At 44.1% G+C, this 26,113-nt stretch overlaps 1 protein-coding gene and 1 long non-coding RNA gene across 2 annotated transcripts in view; one reads left to right on the forward strand and one right to left on the reverse strand.

The window, feature by feature from the left end:
* LOC142890656 (NACHT, LRR and PYD domains-containing protein 12-like) overlaps positions 1–25,795 on the forward strand; it is a 154,022-nt gene extending 128,227 nt beyond the window's left edge. The window contains exons 2-3 of the mRNA XM_076029875.1: positions 22,091–22,252; positions 25,669–25,795. Of these exons, the coding sequence (XP_075885990.1) occupies positions 22,091–22,252; positions 25,669–25,795 (289 nt within the window). The remainder of the gene's footprint in view (positions 1–22,090; positions 22,253–25,668) is intronic.
* The window catches only part of LOC142890598 (uncharacterized), a 163,182-nt gene that overhangs the window by 130,456 nt on the left and 6,613 nt on the right, over positions 1–26,113 (reverse strand). The window lies entirely within an intron of this gene.

Genomic DNA, 26,113 nt, shown 5'->3' on the forward strand with positions numbered 1-26,113 from the left:
TGTCATCTACAGCGGTCTCACGCAGCACAACAGGGACAGATATGCATTTCACAACCACCACAGAGGACATGTATATATATATATATATATATATATATATATATATATATATATATATATATATATATATATATATATATATATATATATATATACATATATATATATTCCCTGGTGGAAGATGACTGGGACAACAGTCAAACAGACAGCAGACTCGAGCACATAGTTGGTGACAGGAGGGAAGGGGCTTCAGAAATAGAACGGGCTCCAGTGTTGACTGATGTGCCAAGTGTCCCCCAATCTGGACATTTAGGCCTCAAGCAGACCAGAACCAGATCCAACATAAAACCTCCTGAGAGGTACCGCAAAGACTTTGTTGTTTAAACTTTCTGAAGAAGGAATGTCATCTCTTGTTTATTTCTGTGCCACTTTGTTCATGTGGACTGTTCATTTTTTTCTAATGTTTAGGAGAGTGAACTAGTCATTTCTGTTTAACCTGTAGCCAGCTATTGTTGTTGCTGGCCACGTAACTCTCATCCGGTCACTATTGTCCATTTTCAACTGCTTTCTTTCCATATGTTAAAGGAGATGTTACGAAAGTTAACCACTAGATGGCAGCCAAGTTCCATGCAATATGCAGAGACATCTGGTGCGAGTTGATGACGTTGGCTTCCGGGTGTTTTACCTGATGACCCTGCAGCTGACCCGTGGGCACCGAAAGAAGTGCGACAGGCAGCAGTGCCAAGCAGGAAATGTCTCCTACCTGTACATTTACAGTAAGTCATAAAATAGCTATATTGCATTTATTTTTCAGTGTTTTAAGAGTCCTTTCATTAAAAAGCTAAATACCATGAAGACACATATTTTGTGGAAACACACCCACTCCCACATTCAGGTGGAGGTCCTCCACCCCCGCGAGATTTCCCGGTGTTGAAACTGTAGGAGGCGGCGACTCTCACTGGAAGTGTCGGGACTGTTCTTCGCTGTAGGGGAGCGCTCCTCGTGGAGCAACTCTACTTCCGGTGTATGGAATGCGTTATGCAGCGTTTTCTTGCTTTGCATCGCTCCTCTGATGAAGTGAATGTTTTTATGTCCTGCAGCGTGTTGTTTTTTTTGTTTTGTTTTTTTGCGTTTGCACCACGATCCTCTTTTTGTACCGTTGTAAACTTGTATTTGTGTTTGTGACTTTGCGTCGTTTCCGTGCTCAAATACGCGATTGTCCCGTATTTGGCAACTAAAAAAGCTGTCCCGTAATGAACTGAGACGGGACGCACTTGACTTTGTCTCCACTCCGCCGCTCCGGCAACCCCAGTGTCCACGCTGAGAACTCTGTCCTCCGCAGTTCTTCGCATTTCGGCTCGCATTCCCAGAGGTGGGCAATGGGCATTCATTGCTGAATGTTTTAAAAAGCTTCTGGCGCGTGGTGGTGGGGTTTAAAGCGGGTGCACTGGGCTTGGACATTAGCGCAGCCGGAGGAAGAACCCTGGTTGCGGGTGCCCGTTCATCGGCAGGTGGTGCTGTGTGTGCGTGATGGTTGTGCGTTCACCGCTTGGCTGTTAAAGCCTGGAAACTTTCTCTGCCTTTTGGACTCATACGGTGCAGCTGGAAGAAAAAAAAAAAAAAATCATCATTCTGAAGGCGTAGCGGTGCGCCGCCTAATAAAAGCTCTAAAATTATTAATTAATACGTTTCTGTTGAATTTTATTTTATGTGCTACATAGATTTCCTTGTGCGCTGAGAATGTGCAAGTAGTGCTCGATTGCGCAAGCAAGCAGCTTAGAGGGAACATTGGTTATGATGCAATAAAGTAAATAGACTATGAGTCAGTAAAGTACCCGTTCTCTACTTGTTCTGTAAAATAGTGGTGTGTGTGTGTGTGTGTGTGTGTGTGTGTGTGTGTGTGTGTGTGTGTGTGTGTGTGTGTGCCAGATAAATATCAGCTGTTTCCCACATTGACTGATGTGCTTTTGAAACTTTGATCTTGTCTTCATGGTGTTGACTTTCTAAATGTCTGTGGTGAATACATGGAGATCTTGACAGAAGAGAAATCTACCAACAAGCAGAGACTTTATCTGGATTGTCTTGTTGCTTTATTGCTTCAATTCAACAGTTGATCATTGACTTGACATTGTTATGCAGTATAGACTGATGGTATATTTCATGACTTATTGATTGACTGTTGTCACATTGAGCCAACAAGCAGAATCAAAAGACAAAATTCTCTCACAATATTTACATGCATTCATCTGATTGTTGACAAACGGATCAACAGTCAGAAGGTTGATCAGATGGATGAGTTGTTGAAAGGTCAAAGGTCAGGGCGGAAAGGTCCAGAGTGGAAACAGACCTCAGCTGTGTTTCCACAGTAATAAAGTTGTCATGTGGACTAATGACACATTATTGATCTGCGGGATGAATGGGCTGCAGAGGAAGAGAAAGAACGTGGCACAAACATCCAGCAGGTGGACAACAGTCACCAGGAGCACCAACAGGAAGTGGCGTCCAGGCCCCGCCCACCCTGTGATTGACAGCCGGAGACACTGGGCAACAAACGTGAAAACAGAAGAAGAATCAAAGGTGAGAATTCAGCTCAGAGTCTCTCTGACGACTTCAGTCACACTTTCATCAACTCAGCTGAAGAACCTGAAGGAACATAAAGTCCAACATGTAGCGGCTGAGTGAAGGAGGTCTGGACTCTGTGGAGGAGCTCCATGGTTCCAGAGACGCTGTAGAAGGACAGAAGACCTGCTCTGTGGTCCAGGTACACTCGCACTCTGGAGGACCGAGGACCTGAGACACGAGTACTCATGTTGTTGTGACGAAACCAATATTCACCTGGGTAACAATATAAACTCCAGGATTTGTCATTTGCTGTGTCTCAATTCAGGTTCTGCACCCTTGAGGCCGAGTGTCCTCCGTCTGAAGGAAGCGTTCTTAGAGTTCCCAGCCTAGAAGGACGGACCAAACCCCGCCTCCCCGGTAACCACTCGGGACGGTCTAGCCTTCGGCGTATTTCCTCGTTTCGTCACCGCCGTTCCCTCTGGCTGGCCAACCCCGGAAGTGACGTTTCTATAGTATCACGTTAACCATTGGTTTGCCATCTAACGATGCCGTTGAATGTTCAAATAAATAAAATCCTACGTTAAAAACTGGATACTTTATGTGAAACGTCAATATTTAGATTTATATGTCGTGTCTTAACCAGTACATGCCGCTAATTTCAGCTGACTTCCCAGGATCCCACGATGCTTTGCAGCAGCACGCAAAGCATCATGGGATACCCAAGTACGCAAAGGATAGTAGCGGTGTATCCTTGGAATTGGCTAAAACGAGTGCGTATTTACGAGTGCGCATTTTGAGCGTCCTAAACACCCTCGGGAATTGGGACAAGCCTTCGCGCAGTGCGATGACGCAACTTCCTTTCAAAATGCGCACTTCAAGGATGCAGAACCTGAATTGAGACACAGCAATTGAATCCAAATCTACTTTCCTCTGACCTTCCTGCTCTGCCAATGTTCCTGTAGGCCACTGCTACACCAACCCCCTAAAATAAACCACAGAAGTCCCTCCCCCTTCTCCACTCAACCTCCCAGTAACATCGTCCAGTCAGACCTTCTCTACCCAGGACCTGCTTCTTGTCAGTGAATCCGTATGGATGATCACAATAAGACTGAACTTCCTCCATGAATGTCACTTTTCTGTTCTCCTCAGATAATAACAGACGTTTGTGCACTGTGCAGAACTTGCTGTATTTCATCTCTCAGCTTGGTCCAGCTGCTGCCACGTCCTCAAAGTATCTCAGAGGACGGATCTCCAGGCTGGAGGAGTCTGGAGACGGACTGAGTGCTGGCAGTGAGGAGAACCTGTGGAGAAACTGGCTGTGGTCCAGTGTGTGTGAGATCTTCTCCAGCTCAGCGTCTCTCCTCTTCAGCTCCATCATCTCCTGCTCCAACTTCTTCTCAAGCTCTTTGACTCCACTCACTGCTGCCCCCTGTGTGGATCTGACCTGCTGCTGCACCTCAGAGCGTCTTTTCTCCAGCAGACGGATCATCTGGGTGAGGATCTTCTCGCTGTCCTTCACTGCTTTATCAGCAGAGCCGTTGATGGACTCCACCCCCTTCAGGTCTTCCTCTGTGTGCTGGATCTTCTGCTGGATCTTCTGCCTGGTCTCCTCCAGCTCTCTCTGCCTCCCAGGCCTCTGTACTGCTGCTGACACTGTCTGATGACCTTTATGTTCATCCATACAGCATAAAGCACAGATGATCTTCTGATCAGTGCGGCAGAACATCTTCATCACCTCATCATGACGAGGGCAGATGTTCTCCTGGAGCTGCTGGCTGGGTTCCACCAGCTTGTGTCTCTGTAGGGGAGCAGCATCACGATGAGGCTGGAGGTGAGAGTCACAGTAGGAGGCCCGACAGACCAGACAGGACTTGAGGGCCTTCAGTTTCCTCCCAGTGCAGACATCACAGGCCACATCTCCAGCTCCAGCATAGCAGTGATCAGCAGGAGCATCTTGGAGTCCAGTCCCCCCCCCCCCCCGCAACGAAACTTGGCACGTTAACTTTGCCAACACATTAGCGTAGCGCGATAGCGTGCTTCCCCCCCGCCGTCAACGTTAGCGCAATTTCCAACCAGCACTGCAGAGAGAAAGGCAATATCCAGGTGGAGTGAAAATACATCCCAGTGCCCACCATCACAGGCATATAGACGTAGATAAGATAAATTTACATAAAATACCAGTATGTTTGTCAATTTTTCATTAAAACATATTTTATTTATTTAGTTAGATAAAAATGTTTCCTCCCAGCACAATATGTATTTGTTAATTTAACTCACATTCCTGCCATCATCTTAACACAATTCAGTGTCACTTTTAAGTTGGAAAAGCATAATAATTAAATTACTTAAATGGCACATTTCAAGTAAAACAGTTGCTATTTAGTCTATTTGTGGTGGTATGTGAGTTATACTTCCCATAAAAAGACTTCCTTTTACATCAAGAATATTTAAATTTTTCATAGATGACTCCCAAAGAGACAGACATATTCTGTCAAGTTCTAACCTGAAGACCACTCTGTCTGGTCCAAAAAGAATTATATTGAATTGAGAGCAGCTGTTCTTATTTTCTCTTTTTTGAGAGAGATTTGCTCAGATTTTCAGTTGACCAGTTGATTTGATTTCTCTGATTAAAATTAAAACAAAGTCTGATATTTGGCAGCTTGTTTAATTCTTATACATAGGTATAAAATACATTTTTTATAATAACATTCACGAGTTTTCGTTGTAAAAGTCATCATTTTCACAAGTTGGACATCTAAAAGTATCGGTATCTGTATTGGTATCGGGATACCAGCCTTGGTATCACCTGGTATTGTATCGAAAGGAAAAATAGTGGTATCGCACATCCCTACTTCCACACACACACACACACACACTATACTGTAAATGGCTGCAGTTTCCTTTACAAAAGTGCTACAGACGTCATTCAAACATCCATGTGTTTGTCTCATCAAGACCTATATTTTACATTTGACAGCCACTTAAAAAAAAATGCAGGTCAAAAATATGCATCATTTGCATACACAGGCATATGATGATTAGACCTCTTCTCCCTCTTTGTCAACACACAAATGCCTGCAGTTTCCTTTAGAAAAGTGCTACAGACGTCATTCAAATACCTACGTGTTTGTCTCATCAAGGCCAATATTTTACATTTGACAGCATCCTCCAAAAAAAAAAAATGGAGGTGAGAAATCTGCATCATTTGCATAGACTTCTTTCAGCAGATGTCGCCGGGCGTCGGCAGAGGACGGGGGTCAATTGCGGGCGTCGACAGGGGTCAGGCGTCATCGGGGGTCATCGGGCATCGCGTCGGCCACGGAGGCTCAGTCCCGCAAACGCTGCTTGCAGCTTTAATTTATTGTTTTGATTTAATTTAATTTATTAGTGTTAATGGCTGCTGAAAAAAGGGGATGAATAGTTCAAATTCGAGTTGAAAGTAAAATATACAAATGTTGGTAGTACTAGTAATCATTACTAAGTACAGTTATGCCCATCTGTTATCTTTGTTGGGCTTGAGTTTATGATTATTTTTTTTACCCTGTGCATCTTTTTTTTTGTTAGTAGGACTTGTCATTGCTCCAACACGAGTAAACATGTTGCGTCCCACTAGATGGCGCATTTGCCTTATTTACAAGCACCACGGTCATCGGAGCTGATCGCTGCCACTCTCAGCAGCGTGCGTCTACTAAGGTCTACTAAGATTCCACAATCTATTACACCTCGTGAGCAAAACAGGCTACAGGTAAAATTAAACATCTTCAGTTGAGCAACTCAGGCAATTTAAAGTGATTTAAAAACAAACAAACACTATAATACTAGGAAAAGAATCGTCTATATGTCAATAAATACAACAGATTGAGTATTCATAAAAAAAAAAAATGCTTACTTTAAATAAGAAAATCCAACAAACCAACAATTGCAACACTAAAAAGCAAACCAACAATTAAAATAATGCTTAATTGCCTTAGCTTCGTCCCACACTTATCAGCTTAGCTACTAAGAATAACACACATTATTCACCTGGACAGAAGGAGGTTCTGAGGAACGTGTTGGTCCTGGAGCTTCCTGGTCAGGATGTTCGGGAGATCCCTCGCGCTCAATGTCTGCAGCGCCAACATATTTTAGAATTGCTCCTGCAGAGACAAAGCTCACTCGATCATCAAGCAAAACAGATCAGAAGCACATTTTCCTATTTTATTATTACAGTGATGTTGCAGTAATATAGGGAAAAAAAAAAAAAAAGTTTTTAAATTAAACATTATGATTGCAGTGTCCCTTTAAAGCTTTTACCCAATTACAAAACTGTCACTTTTAAGAGTTTTTGGCATTACTTTACACACTGTACTAGTTAAAGTAATAAAACTAAGATAAATGACCCACTACCACAATAGTCTAAAATAGTCAACACCATGCCAAATAAAGTATTTCCATAAAATATTTCTTTGAATTATAAAACAGTAGCACATTTCTAATGAAGGGCCTACAAAATACAAACTAAGCTTAGTAAATTCATCCTAAGTTAAGGCTAAAATAACATTAAGAGTCAAATATGTGAGAGACAACTTCCACTGAACAATAACAGGGGACTGACTACAACAACAACTACAACATGCCCTCCCTCCCTCCCTCCCTGTTAGAATGTGAATAAACGGGTGTGGAGTCAATCAGTCAGTCCCATGGCAGGATAGGCCAACATGGCAGGATATGGTCAACTTTCATAAAACAAACAAAAACGCTGATTCATGACGAACAAATATTAGCCAGCCAGCTAACATTTATCCGACGCTAGCTAGCTGGCTAGCAGGACAAATAAACAAACTTGGGGGGGGACAACAGCGTTTCACCTCCACCTCTCCAGCCCACATCACAAACAAATAACTTACCTTTCCCCTTTGCAAGTTTTTCTTGATCAGTTTTCTTTTCCTTCCGTTTTTCCGCACCGCTGGGATAAGTCCATTTTGATGCCATTATGGTGTCTGTTTTTAATCCTCTCACTAACGGGAACGAATGGTAGCTATCAATCATTCACATCATACCTGTCGGCGTCGCCGGCCCGCTACGTCACAACCTGCGTGACAGTGCGGCAAGCCCCCAGAGTCCAAGATGGCGTCCCATTGCTTTCAATGAAGTTGCTCACCCAGCGCATGGCTCCCAAAAACCTTTTGACTTCCGCATTGATGGGATAATAGAGCATGCGCAGTTGTGTCAGTGTGGAGATCGTCACTGACAGACGTGCGCGCTCATGAACCGTACAAAATTCAACATGGAAATCAATGTATTTTTTACGGAACAACTGACGATTGTTGTTTCAAAATTTTATCAATAATAATGATTATTATTATTATTATTATTATTATTATTATTATTATTATTATTATTATTATTATTATATTAATAAAATAGTATTATTATAATAATATACGATTATTTGTGTATTAAACAAGTGAGCAATGTGCCACTGAATAATAAATGATAATTCTTTGAAGCAACTCTTTATGGACCATAACAGCACTGCCACACATATTTTTTTAATTAATAACCTCTTTGGAAAGCAGACAAAGTAATAAAATGATTGGTCTATTTATTTCATCAGAACTAAAAAAATTAAAAATAAAAACTCTACGATCTTGAAAGTTCCTCCCTTTCTCTTGCACCTGTCGATGTGTGTAGCTAACACAAATTTGCAAATATTTTGTCGTCCTCATGGAATTAAACAGCACACCATGTTAATTTATCAGTGAGTGCTCTCTCTTTTCATGCAATTCATCACTCTTAATATGTAATGCTGAATCATGAAAGCTATGGAGCAAAAAATAATAATTACATAAACGACGAGTGAAATAAAATGTGTCATTCATTCAATAAAGATTTCATTCATTCATTCATTCATCTTCTATACCCGCTTATTCCTATTCAGGGTCACGGGGGTCTGCTGGAGCTTATCCCAGCTGTCTTAGGGCGAAGGCAGGGTGACACCCTGGACAAGTCACCAGTTCATCGCAGGGCCACATAGAGACAAACAACCATTCACACTCACATGCACACCTACAGACAATTTAGAACGTTCAATTGACCTCACATGCATATTTTTGGAGTGTGGGAGGAAGCCGAAGAACCCGGAGAGAACCCACGCAGACACAGGGAGAACATGCAAACTCCACACAGAAAGGTCCCAGGTCCGGGCCCCGGAATCGAACCCACGACCTTCTTGCTGTGAGGCGGCAGCGCTTTTATTTCATTTAACAAAGCATATCATTATTTCATCATGCATTTAATTGTTTTGTGGTCCTGTGTTTTAGTGCTTGATAATTGTATTCTGTTGTCAAATTTGCCCATCAAAGTCAGATTAGTAATCCTGTACATCAGTTTAAGGAAAACCAATTCTAGGTAATGGATTGCAGATCTGGTAGTGACCTGTTACAATGGAAAGAAATGTATACATAATAAGTACGTCTGTGTGCCCGATATTTTAGCTAACACTAAACTTTCTGCACAACTGTCTGCATTGTGTTTAAGTTTAAATTAGTTAAATATGTTTGCATACCCAATTTTAAGTAAAATTACACAAAAAAAAATATTGTACATTTATTTTTGGAATGTTTTGCTTTTTACAGCTTTCCTTTTGGGGACAGAAAAAGGTTGCACAAATGGGTGGAAAATGTGAGAAGAAAAAACTGGACACCCAATGACAACTCCAGGCTGTGTGCTCTTCACTTTGAGGAGAAATCTTTCATTTTGCGTGGTGAGAGAAAGTGCCTAACTTCAACAGCTGTGCCAACCATTTTTAGTTTCTTCAAATCAGGTAAGAGCATGTCTACCAAACAAAAGGTAAGTGAGTCCCACACACACACACATGATTTTGATCAAATCTTTGACCACACATATTCTAAAAAATGTAAAGAGGTGTCAGAGATCTTGGAAGAAGACAGTTTTCTCGTGATTCAGGAACCATGTGACAGCCATACTGTGTCTGATGTAGATGTAGAGGTCACAAATGATGTACAGATCACCAATGATGAAGAGGTCACGAATGATGAAGAGGTCAGAGCAACAATGAAGGGATTTTACATTGACTGTTCAGTTAACATGTTCAATGTTAAAATATTCACATGAAAGAAACTTGAAAATCATTACGGCAGACGTAAAAAAAAATTTGTAAGAAAGTGTTGAAAGTTATCTTGAAATCATTTATGAGGATACTCATTATAATATTGATGAAGTGTTATTTCATGTTTTGTTGGCTGTTTCAAGGGTTTATTTAGTTTGTTGTGACACAATCTAAGGTTCAATTTGTAAAGAAATAAAAGTTCTTGTGAAAAAAGATAGTGGTCAAAGTGATATTAGTGTTATTTGTGTTTGTGTTTTTTGTAGTCGTGTCTGGATTTGTCCTGTTCGTTTCTGGTCTGTGTTTGTGTTCCCACTCTTGGCCTGCACCTCGTCGTGGTGAGTGGGCTTTTAACTAAGACAGGCCAATTATATATATTGTGTGAAGCCAGCAAAATAGTCATTATGAGAATTATAACTGAAGCACACTAAATAATACACCATCAGTCACATTTTGCTTTTCTGTTATTAATCTAATGTGTGTTATGTCAAGCCTCCACAGTGGCGTGCTGCAGTCAGGATGAGACAAACAAGGTGAATGGATGGACGGATTGATGAGCCCAGCGAGCCTCCACCATCCACAGACAAGCCAGTCCCATTTTCCACCCAGAGAGATGTCTCTTCCATCTATCTTTGCCTGCCAGGGAAATGCAACCAAACATAGTAATTACAGATGGTGTTGTCTCTGTTAAAGTGACACATGAAAAAAAAAAAAAAAAAAAAAAATATATATATATATATATAAATATATATATATATATATATATATATATATATATATATATTTATATATATATATATGTATATATATATATATATATATATATATATATATATATATATATATATATATTTATATATGTATAAAGGTTTTGTGATTCATGTTCATGACAATAACAATCGAACAGATTTTCTTCATTCTTCCAAAGAGTTTCGCAAACAAACATGGAATTTTCCCTGGATCATACTAATACGTTTGTAGATTATATAAAGAAAATTATAAAACACATTTTTTGCGGTTTTATATTAAAGCAGATAGTCAAACGTAAATGTAGCGTGGTAATGTTGCGAAGACACATTTATTTTTGTTTTTCTTTGTTTCTTTAGAAGCTTTTATTTTGGTTTTCTGTGGAAGCACAACAGACAACACACACGTTAACGTCCGCTACGACGGTTCGCTCCACATAGGTCTCATGAGCCACTTGAGAGACCTCTCTAGCGTTATTCCCCGGGGCGAACACGACCTCCACTGGTAGAAGTGGGTAACTGCACCCTGCTCACTGATCACTCTCACACACGCCACAAACCACAACAAAAGCAGGAACAGTGCTTTGCCACAATTATGCTACATAAACACGTCCTGGTCCCCTCTGGATCCTCTTTTCCGGTCCTCGCGATCACTCTCTTGGCTGCGGTGGGCATGGTTCTGCCCGCGGTGTCTTCCTTTGTCAGGGCATTCTCTGGCCCAGTGACCCATGCGGCCGCAGATGTGGCACGCCCCCTTTTCGCCTGTGTCTCCGTCGTTGTTCCTGTAGGGCCGTCTCGCCGTGTCACTGAGGTGCTTCATCATGGTGAGGGAGGCACGCTTTATCTTCTTGTCCTCTGCATCGCTGGCCTCCTGCAGAAGCCTCTCAGCGTGCACTGCATGACGTCGGACCTCTGTCAGCCGGGCATCTTCAATCCCCACGCAGCAGCTTGTGTTAACTGCTTTGGCGATCTGGGGGAGCAGCCCTTGTCTGAAAGCAGTGATGAGGCTGGCCGTTTGGTTGACGGCAGTCCTGATGAACGTGGCGACACTGCGGCGTCGGTGCTGGAGTGCGCAGGGTTGTACGGTGGTAGCGTTGGATGAGGGCAGGCGGGAGGAGGGAAGACAGGCATGTCCAGGAGAGGGTCCCTCGGGCCTGTAAGAGAAGGATACAGACGATTTGGTGCATTTGAATGCTCGTGTGTGAGTGGCTCCTTTTCTCCCTCCTCTGGGGAGTGTGTGTGAGTGTGTGCACCCTCTGCCGTTATCTCTGTCACCCCTGTGCTCCAGCGCCCAGCGCTGTTCACACGTTTCTTTACTTGTTTCCTGTCCCTGACCTCTGCTTCAGGTTTCCAGAATGAAAAACACCTTTCATGATCTTTGATGATTTGAATCTCCCACCTGTTTGGGTTTTTCTTTTTTGTAACCTTTCCCTCGGCTATATTCAGTTCATCCCGGAGGTTTCTCAATTCCTCCATACTCAGTGATCCCCCCTCTGGGAAACCATACTTTTCAACCCAAACATCCAACATATCAAGACAATCTGGACCGTATTTTTTCCGCATGTCGTCCACAATTTGTCCCCCCTGAGGAACTGCAGCAGCCACTTTGCTCTGGTTCTTCCCCATCCCTGTCTAGACTTATTACTTGTAGCTGCACAGGCGTCCCTGTGCCCCCTTTTTTTACTCAGGCGCAAAAAGGTAGAGAAAAAATTCACCCCTTCGGTACTTAGTCACCAAAGGTTTTGCCCGCTCAGCCCTCACCAACCTTCTTGGATATCTGGTGAGCGGGACTGGCCCGCGATATGACCTTGACTGGCGCGATATTATGATTTAGCGTACGTTACGCTCAACGTCATTCCGTGCGGCAGGTAAAAAAAAAAGGTGGTGTTGTCCCGGGTGTCCCAATTCCATCGCAAGCCGATCGGAGCCGATTATCACCTGGGTCGTTTGTCGGGTTGGTTGACCCGTTTTGTCGTGCAACAGCTGCAACTGCAAACTGCAGGCTTCAATTTACCAACGCCTTACACATGTGATGGCATGGAGACTGTGCATTGTAGCAACATCAGTCCCCTCAGAGAGAATCTTCTCCAAAACAGGGCAGATATTTACAGAGAGAAGAAACAGGATCAGCCGCACAAAGATGAGGCTCTTGGTTTTTCTCATTGTCAATCTTCACTAAAGGACAAAACTGTTATCTGAATGCAGATTTTTTTTTTCTTTTTGTTTTACACATTTTAATTTATATTTTGTTGTGTGAGTTTCTGTAAGCGTATGTTGTTTGACTTTACATTTGTGTAGTAGTAAAAAACTAAACGTTTAAAATTGGTAATAGTTATTTAGATAGAGGCACCTAGACCCACCTGTGGGTCATAACACCCCCTCTCTTAAGAACTAAACCCTATTAACATACCTACAAACAAAACTAAACAAGAAAAACCTCAGTTCCCCTGAAATAAGAATTCCGCAGCTAGTCCACATGTACATGTAGTAGTTCACACCAGACGCGAACAGGCGCGCGGCTCCCCTCGCGGATCGCGCCATGCATTTAACGTCAGTTCACTGGACGTGGAAGCGAAGCGCCGCCGAGCGGTTTCATTCGGCGCCCACGTTAATCAATGTGGTGGTTGCGCGGCTCGCGGCATGCATTTGTTGTTTCGGTGTCTGCTCTATTTCGTGCGCGAGCCGCGAGCGGTCCTCGTCAATAGTACAGGAAGTCGCTCAATAAAAACGAGAAAATCCGGTGAATTTTCAAAATAAACTAATTTCAAAATAAAAACCCAATGACAAATTCGATCATATATCATATTTGTATGTTATATTTGTCAGTACATTGTATCAGAGTGCGAGAGAGATTAAACACACACACACACACACACACACACAGAGGAAGACTTGATCAAAATACGTCTGTTTGATCCTAGAGATGCCGGTCAATGATCATTATGAAAGAGGTCTTGTCTTGAGATGGACACCTGAGTGCGTGTTTCTATTTATTTACACACACACGCACAAAAGTGAGCTATGGAGCGGGCTGGCTACGGGGCGAGGGGGGGCGATGGCGAATGATTTTTTTTTATTTTATTTTTTTTAAAGAAAAAAAAAAGAAGTGAAAAAGTGGGAGTGAAAAAAAGAGTGCAGCTGAGCAGAAGCGCTTGTCGACCGTCGCGGAGCTGTTCGCGTCTGGTGTGAACCAGTTGGAGCCTCGCTCGCGAAATTCGTTGGCGCGGAGCTGTTCGCGTCTGGTGTGAACCAGTTGGAGCCTCGCTCGCGAAATTCGTTGGCGCGGCGCTTCCGCTTCCATTGAAATGAATGGCACGAGCCGCGCGCCTGTTCGCGTCTGGTCTGAACCACTACATTCAGTGCGTTTACATGGCACTAGAGAAAATCGAACTATTGCCTTAGTCTGATTATGATCGGAGAACTCACGTGCATGTAAACACCTTACTCCGATTATGATTGGAGTTTGAGAACTCCGATTGGAATCGGAGAACTCCGATTGAGACACCCAGATAATGCGATTGGAATTCGAATTTCTCTGCCATGTATACGCCTTAATCGGACTATTAACTGGACAATGCGAGTGCGCATGCGCCACGCCTCGCTCTCGTGACTCATGACCGCACAACTACGTCGTCTAACAAAACAGACGGCGCGAAACAACCTGGCAAACGCGAATAAGAATGTTGACATTTGGAGAGAGGATGAGACCGGGGCGATGCTTTCTCTTCTAAAAGAGATGGACATATTAAAATAACGCGCAACGGAGACCTTTTTAAAAAGGGTAGCGCAGCAAATGCAGGGCTCCGGCTTTGCGCACCCCTGAACAAATACGTATTCCTTCGTATTTATATTTCTACCTTTTCGTTCACATTTTTTGTAAGTAAGAAGAATTTTAACTTTGTAAATATAAGCACAGCAAAGACATGTTTTCCTGATTTGTTTTTATTTTGGTAATTTCGCTGTTATTCTGCTGGAAACGGCGTGCAGCGGCACCAGCTTCCTCCACGGTCGGTACTTTAATGAGCGTGTGTATAACTGAAGACACCGTTCCTTTGCAAAACCTGTACACAAACTCTCCCACCAGTCTGCTCCGAACCCGAATCCAACAAGAACGAGAGTTTGGGGTCCGTAGCGACGGCACAAAGCGTAGCATCGAAGTGTTGTTGTAGCCCTCCAACAGCAAACAACGTTCTTGTCTGCCTTTTAAAATAACCAGGAGCACAAGAAATAGGGTACACCTTATCTGCAAAGCAAGTAACACGTACATTATGAACTATCGTTCCATATCATAATAGATTTAATATGTCAACCGAAAGCAGCTGACCGGCTGAAAAGACTCACTCCACCCCCTAGTGTTGGGAGGAGGACCCGTCAATAATTTGAATTTCTCAGCTGCATGTATACGGGGACCAAGGTGAGAACTCCGATTGGACGAGAAAACCGAATGATTGCTTAGTCCGATTAAGCTCTGCATGTAAACGCACTGATTGATTAACATGGGCGCTGAATGGAAGCGCTTGGCGATTCACAGCGCTTCGCTTCGCAGCGCTTCACTTCGCGGCGCGGCGCGGCGCTTCCGCGTCCTGTGTGAACCGGGCGTAACTTTTCAACAAATTTTACGTGGCAGACGCGGGATGATCGTTTTCTATCAGGAGTGTGCACTACATAATCTGTATCGGAAAGTTTGCGCTCCACGACATACGGACCAGAAAAACCAGCCTGCAAACCGGAACCGGGTAACGGCAACAATACCAACACACAACGCCTGTCTCAAAAACTCGAGCCACAGCTTTCTTGTCAAACTGCCGCTTCATTTTAGACTGGCTGGCGACAAGAGTTTGGTGAGCAGTTTCACAAGCACGATGCAAGCGTTCACAGAAAAAAAATTACGTAATCTAACACATTATTCTCTACTCGCTTAACATCGGAAAGCCACTTACCCCTTAACAGACGCAAGGGTCCTCTCACCGAACACTAAATCAGCTGGGCTGAACCTGAGGGACTCCCACACATACAATCGACGACTGAAGATACACTTTATGCTGCGGAACCATCACTGTGCTCATTTTAACCCCCCCCCCCCACACACACACACACACTAAAATATACGAATTGCAGTAGGTTGGTTTTGTTGCTCTTGGTTGTCCGTTAGTTTTTTGAGAGTTAGTAGTAGATAGATCCCTAGATAGTAAGTTTGATAGATGGATAGAAATAGGTAAGTTAGTTAAAGTTACACAGACGCACATATATATATATACATATATATATATTAATCTCTTTCAATGAACTCCAAAACATACATGGTCAAAATCCATATTATTATTATGTTGTTGTTTTTTTTAAATGCTCATACAAAACAAGAAAAAAGTGTCACATCCACTTGTAGTGCATTATTTTTGCCAGCAAGCTTCTCTTGTTACGACTGACCACATTGACCCATATTTTCCATATACTCACCTGAATCAGGTACCCTGCAAGGGCAACGACCTTCCCCGAGGTGATCGGTGGAGTGACGTGCAACCAGCACGTGACCTCTACGACGAGCTTCCACCCACGGAAGTGCCATAGGAGGACACGGATTAAATAGTATGGCTTGTCCACCAGAAGGCTGTATTATGGTGTACATAATATAAAACTTCTGCCCAGTTCTGCTTGTATTGCAATGGTTGGTGTTCCTGAAGTTTCATTTTTCGTCCCTTTTTATTTTTTACATCCATGTTTGTGATGAAATAGTATTGTGAATCGCTAGCTCGCATTGCATGCTGGGAAACAGCGTCACTCAAGGAAGTTTTCGCTTCGCTGACACGGTCCTGAAGGGAAGTGGGTTTTAGTGCACTGGAACGGGATGAATGTGTTTAATCAAGCAGTACAAACCTGATTAATTGTCTTAATACTTCACTTCGAATGGCCATATTGTTTAGGATTAGAATTAGATGACAACTTCTTCACAATATTTGCAACTATTCAATTTGACCAGCAGGTGTCAGTAGAAGACGAAATTTCATGTTGAGTATTTCCTAATGGAAGTGCTCTCTTTACGTTGGGTTTTTCTCATAATTATTTGAAGTGTAGGCCTGTAGTTGATGAGGAATCACGGTGTGCTAACGCTACTCAAACAGCTTCGATGAAAAAAGGGAGTGTGATTTGGGTTTGTGGTACATTATGACAATCTTGGACTTGCAAGACTGAGGCGACGGTTCAATTCCCATCAACGTGTATTATATATGTGTTATTTAGCTCAACTATTCTACATTTTAAATAGATCACATTTGACATCTGACCCACTGAACACTTACTATTGAACATATTTTTAAACTATGGGCTATTTAGTCTTGTTTTAGGATATAATATAATTCACTGCACAAACTGTCAGGCTAAGTATAGAGCTATAGTCTACTACAATCAGTCGTGCCAAAAAAGAGACATTGTCTTTATTTTTCATTTTTATTTTATTGTGTCAGCATTGAACCATACAAGCATGTAGTGTTGTCCAACAAGAATGCATGGCGAATCAAATCCCAAACAACCTATGAAACAATGAACACGTTTCTATTGCACTTCATTTTATTGAGCACTAGATGACCTCCTCGAGCACTGTGTCATTGAAGCCTCGAGTAATGAACCATTTTTTGAAACAAGTGTCGAAGCTTCAACAAAGCCTCCATCGGCCATCACTACCTACGGCTGCGTGCTCTAACACCATTTCAGAAGTGACTAACTGCAGACTTGGGAGCGGAGGAGGGATGACCGTCAGGCTGGCTCGACTGCTCCTCCTTCTCAGCCATGGCGCGTCCAATCAGCAGCCGACATCCAGGACCGCACCTGCAAGGCGTCATCCACTCTCTCTCTCTCTCTCTCTCTCATACACACACAAAATAAATTGTGTTCAATCATGTTAAACTTGGTTGGGGCACAGCCATGGCTCTTTATATTTTATTTTTATTTTATTTTGTATTTTATTTTGAAGTTAGCGCTTTGCATTCTGGGCGATCCTCAGTACAGAGGAAGCCCATGAAGCAGGTGAGACGGTCTCCTCCCTGCTGAGACAGAAATTAATGCAATAAGTTGAGCTATGCTTCATGTAACTGTGTTTCAGTGTTTAAATGTGTGCTGGTGTCTTTCATTTAATTTTTTATTATTTTTTTTTATTTTTTATTTTTAGCAAAGTTCGTTTTTTTTTTATTGCTATTAAAAACGATTAGCATGCTAGCATGTCCATTAGCAGCACACAGCTCTCATACGGAGCACGTTGTCTCTGCAGGAGGTGACCAAGTTTCACGGAGCAAGTTATGGTTGTGTCCCATTCTGTTTCAGGTATGTGTGTGTAACTGGAAGAATGTTACAGTGTATAAAAATGGAGCTTTAGGGAGCAAATTATTGAAATTGCGAATGTCATTTTTTTGTATTTTGTAGAAAAATGTATTTTATTTTTAATATTATTTGTATTGTAGAAACAACAACTACACGATCACTACTTCAGTACAGAGGAAGCCCATGAAGCAGGAGGTGACCAAGTTTCACGGAGCAAGTTATGGTTGTGTCCCATTCTGTTTCAGAGAATAAACTGCTGCTCCACACCTGACTTCTGCAAGTCTTCATTATACAGCAAGCAGGACAGAATAGGAGAGGTCACATTGGTGCCGTGACTCGAGACTCTTTTGTTGTGCTACCATTGCTGCAGAGCGACCCGGGGACTGTTCTGCTGCTGCTGTTCATCTGCGGTCACTGAAGTCGGTCAGATGTGTTGCTTTTGTGCAGTGTTAGACATCAGATAGAGGGTTTATGTACTTTTATTTGATTTTTTTTTTTTTTTTTTTTTTTTCAGTTTCCAGTCTAGGCCTTTTATGGTTTCATCCTTTTGTTTTGTGGTATTGTGTTTTGTTAACTTTTTGGAAAGATGAGTAATCTCAGGGTAATGTTTTTGTAACTCCTTTTGGTGCTGGCAGAGGGAGGGGTTTTATGCATCCTTCAAGTTTACTGTTTGAGAGTCCTGTTCAGGGGGGTGTTGTAGTGTTGGGTAATCAGTGTACACCTGGGCGCCCCTTGCTCAGTACTGGTGTTATCCCTCCCCCCAACTCAGATGCAAACCCTCATGCCCTTGCTAGCCAGGGCACGCATTCCCCTGTCCCGGACAGGCACAGCATGTGTTCCCCTGCACCTACCCCTGATGTTATTGCTGCTAGTATTGTAGGTCAGATGGGTGATGCATTGATTCAACAGGTCAGCCAGCGGGTGGCACAGGACATTATCTCTCACCTCAGTGCATCTGTCACTACCCCTTTACTCAGTGCTGCCCCTTCACCTGCCCATGCTGATATGCTAGCCAGTTCCCCTTTACATAGTGCTACCCCTCGACCTAGCCATGCAAATGTGTCTGCCACAAATGCTTTTGACGTGTCCCATTTGCAATATGTCCCTCATCGAAAGCTGAAGGAGCCCCCCTGCTTCAGAGGAGACAACCCAGACTCTGTTTCCGTCCAGGAGTGGGAGGAGCTCATGAGGAGTTTCATTAAGAGGGGGAATCTGCAACCTGAGGAACAAGCGGAGGAGATCCTTGTTCATCTTGGTGGCAAAGCAAAGGATGTTGTCAGGTTTGGGACCAGGAACAGTGGTATTAACATCACCTGTAACCCCGATGCCATTTATGGTCTCATGCGGAAGCACTTTGATTCTGTTCCGTGTTCACCACTCCCATTAGCAGACTTTTACACCACTCTTCCTGGGAAGGGTGAGGATGCTGTCACTGGACAGCCCCAGCACTGAGGTGACTCGAATGTTCATAAAGAACTGCCCTTCTACTGAGCTCGCCATGACCTTCAGGTCGAAGACGATAGACAAGTGGACTGCTCGTGAAGTCCAAGACATTCTGAACGAATATCATTCTGAAATGATGTCAGTGAACAGAACTTCCAGAGAAAGGGTGTCAGTGAATGCTCTTGCTGCTGTCTCGCCACCTGCACCACCTGCTGAAGAACAGAGCCCACTGCAGCCACAGGCCACTGACCCTGATGCCCTGAACCGCCTTATTAACATGCTGGAGAAGGTGCTCCTGCAAAGATCTTCCCCAGCTTCAAACAGTCCTGTTCATGGTCCGACTCGACGGCCTGGCCCAAGGCACCCCAGGATCGGTGGGTTGCACTTGGAGGAAATGTCTTCTTCTCCACCATGGACTTGACGTCTGGCTTCTACAATGTGCCACTCCATGAAGAGCACAAAAAATACACAGCTTTCTCTTCACCTTTTGGCCTCCACTAGTACAACAGAATGCCACAAGGTCTGTCCAACAGTCCTGCAACATTCATGCGAATGATGATGTCAATCTTCGGGGATGAAAACTTCACTAGTCTGCTCTGCTATCTTGATGACCTGATGGTCTTTGCCCCAACTGAACAGCAGGCACTTGAGCGTCTAGAGATGGTGTTCTCCCGTCTGAAAAGTCACAAACTCAAACTGGCCCCCAAGAAGTGTCATCTCTTGCGGAGGTCAGTAAGGTTCCTGGGACATGTCATTTGTGGGGACGGGGTGATGAAGGACCCTGACAAGATGAAAGCCATCATGGATGTGGGAGAGGCTGACCTGATGGAGAGTGATGGTGTGACCCCTTCCTGGAGGAAGATTAATTCTTTCCTGGGCCTAATCTTCTACTATCAGCACTTCATAGCTGACTGCTCTGCTAAAGCAAAACCCTTGTTCAGACTCCTCTCTGGAAGGCAGGTGCAGCATAAGGCCATGAGAGGCAGGAAGGTGAAAAAGCGATCATCTGCTCCACCAGCGCTTATGGCGAGCGACTGGACTGCTGCATGCAAAGAATCGTTCCAGACCCTGAAGAATGAATTAGCTTGCAATGTCACCTTATCCCACCCCAACTTCAGTGAGCCCTTCGTTCTCGCTGTTGATGCGTCGTTTGATGGCATTGGCGCAGTCCTGTCTCAAGTGCCACCAGGTGAGACTGTTGCTCGACCTGTCGCTTTCGCCAGCAAGACACTGTCCCGATCACAAATTAACTATCCAGCGCACAGGTTGGAATTCCTGGCGTTAAAATGGGCCATTTGTGACAAGTTTGGTCATTGTCATTGCCCATTGTCCTACATCTTAACAAAGCCATGTTTGGACGCATGTGAACAAAGATGGGTTGCTAAGCTTGCCGCATTCGATTTCGATCTGAAGTATGTCCCTGGCGTTAAGAACGTTGTCGCTGATGCGCTAAGCCGCGAGCCATTCGTTCAGTCATGTATCAGTCAACGTCTGATGAAAGAGCCCTACGTTGCACTGCTGGACGAAGTTAATGGCGTCGTCAGGGGTACAGTGCAAGATGCCTTCCGGCTGACAACTGCCAAGTTCTTCAAGAAAGGGAACCAAGACCATCCGATTCTGATGCTGAAGCCCTTATTTTATTTTGAAAGGTGACCCGCAGCTATTTTAGGTCGAGAAAAAAAAATGGCCGAAATGTTTGTTTGATGGAAAGTGGGTCAAGCCGGAGTGGTTGGTGAGCCAAAAATTATTTTGACCTCACGTTGTCTGTGTTGCCTCGACCCAAAAACTCAAGAAGGAAAATAAACGAGTTAAATGGAACCCACGTCTCATCAATAGATGAATGATGTAGTGGTGCTGGTATGACGGACGGACATTGAAGACACCTGAGCGTCAAAGGTAAAGAGCGGCTACATGAATGAAAACTGTGGAACTACACAGTCAATCAACACAATCAACACATTGAACACACAAACACATCACATCCTTCCTTCATTTGGCAGCAGACAATAAAACAGCAGTTGGATCAAAGATGCAGTGGAGTCCGAAGAGACGCCAGTGAAGGATCTCTGATCCAGTGGAGCTCCAAGCTGCAGTGACTTTACACACAACTGAGCATCATGTTGAGTTGAAGCAGCAGATCAGAGCAACACTGTCAGTCACAACAGGACGTGTTGACACTCAGTGGCTGGAACACACTGGAGTGTGAAGCTGCACTGAGGACACTGTAGTGGAGACACTGAGGACCTGGGGCTTCATTTACAAAAACGTACATGGATTTCATCCTGAAACAAAAAAATCTGGATGTTCAAAATGTTGCGAACGCACAAACGCACACCCATTTCCTTTGAGCGTCCCAATCCTTGTGGAATTGATTGCACATGAGCACGAGCCCTGCTCCTCCCTCGGAACACCTCCACATACAAAGCGTTGTCCCCCCTTGTTGGAAATCCAACATGCTGGTGGACTTTTGGAAGGACAGTCTTGAGGTCAGCATGACTAAAATCTCCAGTGAGGATGGTAAAGCTTTTGGGTTTGCTGTCTGTTGATCACTGATGGCCTGGTACAGTTCATTGAGTGCAGCGTTCCTCTCACTGCTGTTGTTGGTGGGAGGGATGTAAACTGCAACTAGCAAAATGGCAGTAAACTGCCAGGGCAGATAGAATGGACGGCACTTTATGATCATCAACTGTGCCAGTGGTGAACAGTGTTTGCATACCACTGCAGTGTCCCGGCACCACGCACCACAGATGTAAACACATGCTGCACCACCGCGGGACTTCCCTCCATTTACATGATGATGGTGATGATGATGATGATGATGATGATGATGATCAGACATTAATGAGTCTTGATTCACTTTCACTGTCTTTAGAATCTCACATGTCGACCACAACTTCTCTCTCTGCTCTCCTTCATCCAGTGAACTCTCAGAGCTTCAGTGTGCAGTGGTGTCTTCAGCTCTGCAGTCCAGCCCCTCCCACCTCACACTGCTGGACCTGAGTGAGAACTTCCTGAGGGATCCTGGAGTGAAGCTGCTCTGTGCTGGACTGCAGAGTCCAAACTGCAGACTGGAAGTTCTCTGGTCAGTTCCTGCTTCCTACTGGTGGACAGTGTGTGTCAGCAGATGACAACTGGTGTGTAACGCTGCTCAGTGTGAAGACTTTGAAGCAGATATTAAAGACTCATCTAGACAAAGTGGATGTTGATATTTTCATGTCAACAATCTGCAGCCAGAAAAGACTTTGGATGGTGGAAGAAAGTGTGGAAAATGTCTCCAGTCACTTTGGAGCTCAATGGAAGTTGTTGATTGGTGATGAAGGTCACATGACTGAGCAGAAGATCGTGTGAAGAAATATTAGAGGCAGATTAATAGTGCAGCAGTATTTCTTCATCTTGTCCTTTGAATGTGTTTGACTTGTAACGAGACTCTGATGACTGAAAACAGCCACAAGCACACAAAGGACTCACTGATTATTTTCCATCTTCACTGCTGATTGGCTGCACACTGACTGACACACTGCTGTTGTTATTGTGTTGACAACCCACTGGCACAATGACTCCTTTGAGGGAATGACTCAGTGATCCCAACAGCTGCACATCTGGATCATCAACAGGGAGAAATGACTCTGAATATGACATTTACACCATGGAAGGAATCAAATATTGATTCTTTATTCAGGCTGGAGAACTGCTGGTTGACAAAGCTCAGCTGTGATTGGCTGCTCTCAGCTCTGAAGTCCAACCCCTCCCACCTCAGAGAGCTGAACCTGAGTTGGAACCACCTTAAGGATTCATCAGTGAAGGAGCTGAGTGGGGTTTTCTGCAGAGTCCAGACTGTAAACTGGAGACTCTGAGGTCAGTTCACCCTCTTCACTCTACAACTTCTATCACTCTTGTTGTTGTTGTCATGATTTTCACTTCACTGCTGTTGGAAATTCAATTTGCAGACACTTTTTTTTTATAATGAATGAAAGGGCGTGTTTTCATTGCCTCACCTCGCCTCGCCATGGTATGGTGTTAGGGTGTTTGCACTGGCCGCTACACAGTTGTAGGGGGCGCTGTTTTGGTACCTCAATCCCCCAGGGTCCGAGCAAGACGAAGCGAGTTTAGTGGTGACGTAGCGACGAGCAGGGCACTGGATTGGCTCCGTGTCCGCGTCGATGTTCCCTGTCAGAGCGGACATCCACGCCAACTCCTTTGACACAGAACTTCCGTGTCAGGTACATTTTACCGTGAATACAAGTAGCTACTATTGGTGTTGTACAAATACATTTATGTGTATACAGTTTTTGAAAACAGCTTTTTCAATACATGTTTACTTTCGTCTTTTGGGGAGAGGCAGGCGAACCGGGAATGCCCTCGACGTCGCAAGTGTGTTCAACCATATTCGCGAAAACGACAAACGGCAAATGGCGAAGCGCTTGGTAAAGAAAACAAATCGAGTTGCTCTTGCGTGAGGCGCGGTAAGCTAGGGAACCCCAGGAGTCTTGAGGAGAGAAGAAATACTGATTCGTCGAGAGGACGTGGCTCTTGGCCGCGAGGAAGCCTCAAACACCGCGGCATATAACAAAGTCGTCCTTGGCTCGCGAGGGCAGCTATTTCAAATAAGGAGGCGTGTTTACTGTCTGTTTTTCTGTTTGTTTGTTTTTAAATAAACGCTATTTCCCGTTGTATCTGTCTCGTGTTTACTTTTGGTGAAAATATGAAGGTTGAACTACACATTTGCTCGCATGGAAAACGAAACAATAAATTATAAATGTTGCTGCATAAATGATCAACTGTGACTTCAGTGAGGGAAAGTGTTCTTTCTTGAACAGAAAAGCAACCACAGACCGAGCAGCAGGTATGAAACAACTTCTACTTTGTCCATCGCTGCGCTGTTGTGTATTGCACAGAAGTGATGCTGGGGAAAACATTGTCCCGCTTTACCGTGTCGACTCCGCCCACAGTCTCGTAATCACAGAGCCAATGAAAACGCAATCGTACCGAGGCGAACCGTGGTGAGGCAAGGCAATGAAAACACGCCCTAAACTGGGCTTGAAGGTACAGTGGGTAAAATCCTCCCATCTAGTGGTCAGATTGCAGACTGCTTTTGTTGCAGATTCTGAAGTCGACGTTTCACTTTGATGTTCAGAGTGATGACACCCTGATAAAATTCCATCGTTATAAACTCTCCATCATTTCTTCTCTATTCAGGTTGGAGTACTGCTGGTTGTCAAAGCTCAGCTGTGATTGGCTGCTCTCAGCTCTGAAGTCCAACCCCTCCCACCTCAGACACTTGGACCTGAGTTGGAACCACCTTCAGGATTCAACAGTGAAGGAGCTGAGTGGTTTTCTGCAGGGTCCAGACTGTAAACTGGAGACTCTGAGGTCAGTTCACCCTCTTCACTCTACAACTTCTATCACTCTTGTTGTTGTTGTCATGATTTTCACTTCACTGCTGTTGGAAATTCAATTTGCAGTCACTGCTTTGTGTTTGAAGCATATGAAATTGGGTGGAAAGGTACAGTGTGTAAAATCCTACCATCTAGTGGTCAGATTTCAGATTGCTTTAGTGTCAGATTCTGAACATTTCACTTTGATTTTCAGAGTGATGACACCCTGGAAAAACTCTCCATCATTTCTTCTCTATTCAGGTTGTGGAGATGTAGTTTGTTAGAGTTCAGCTGTGATTGGCTGCTCTCAGCTCTGAAGTCCAACCCCTCCCAACTCAGACACCTGGAGCTGAGTTGGAACTGCCTTCTGGATTCAACAGTGAAGGTGCTGAGTGGTTTTCTGCAGAGTCCAGACTGTAAACTGGAGGCTCTGAGGTCAGTTCACCCTCTTCACTCTACAACTGCTGCAGTTATTGTTGTCATGACTTTGAATTGAGTTTGTTGGAATTCACTTTGATTCCATTAGAAATGTGTAAAACTGGTTTTAAATTACACACACACACACACACACACACACACACACACACACACACGTTTGCGCACATACGCACTCACGCACGCACACACACACACACACACGCGCGCGCGCGCACACCCAACTGTGAATGACACTCTCCATCATTTATTCCGTATTCAGGTTGGAGAGGTGCAGGTTGTCATAGATCAGCTGTGATTGGCTGCTCTCAGCTCTGAAGTCCAACCCCTCCCACCTCAGAGAGCTGGACCTGGCTGAGAACTATCTTCAGGATTCATCAGTTAAGGAGCTGAGTGGTTTTCTGCAGAATCCAGACTGTAAACTGGAGACTCTGAGGTCAGTTCACCCTCTTCACTCTACAACTTCTATCACTCTTGTTGTTGTCGTCATGATTTGCACTTTACTGCTGTTGGAAATTCAATTTGCAGACACTGGTTTGTGATAGTAATGAATGAAACTGGGCTTGAAGGTACAGTGGGTAAAATCCTCCCATCTAGTGGTCAGATTGCAGATTGCAGATGCTGAAGTGATGACACCCAGGAAAAACTCTCTATCATTATAAACTCCATCCATTTATTCTCTGTTCAGGTTGTGGGGCTGCAATTTGTCAGAGCTCAGCTGTGATTGGCTGCTCTCAGCTCTGAAGTCCAACGACTCCCACCTCAGACACCCGACTCCCACCTCAGACACCTGGACCTGGGTCAGAACCCCCTGAAGGAGTCATCAGTGAAGGAGCCACTGATGGATCTTGTCTACAGCAGTGACCATCAACTGGAGAGTGTGAGGTTAGTACTGGTTTGGAACCATTCTATGATGGTTCCAGCACCAAAGCCAGTTGATCCCACAGCAGAGGTCCAGTGTTCCCAGTCACAGTGTGAGAGGAGGATGGTGACGTCCAGCTGCTCCCCATTCATCCAACATCTGCTGCCAAACTGCTTCTTCTCTCAGTTCACCACTCAATTATTGATCAGTTCATCTTCATCAGGCCTCAGTATCAGTCCTACACTCCATGGTCACATGACCTTCTGATGTT

This window comes from Nelusetta ayraudi, unplaced genomic scaffold (assembly GCF_046127955.1).
Source record: "Nelusetta ayraudi isolate G7.1 ecotype Tasmania unplaced genomic scaffold, CSIRO-AGI_Nayr_v1 ptg000003l, whole genome shotgun sequence".
NCBI lineage: Eukaryota > Metazoa > Chordata > Actinopteri > Tetraodontiformes > Monacanthidae > Nelusetta > Nelusetta ayraudi.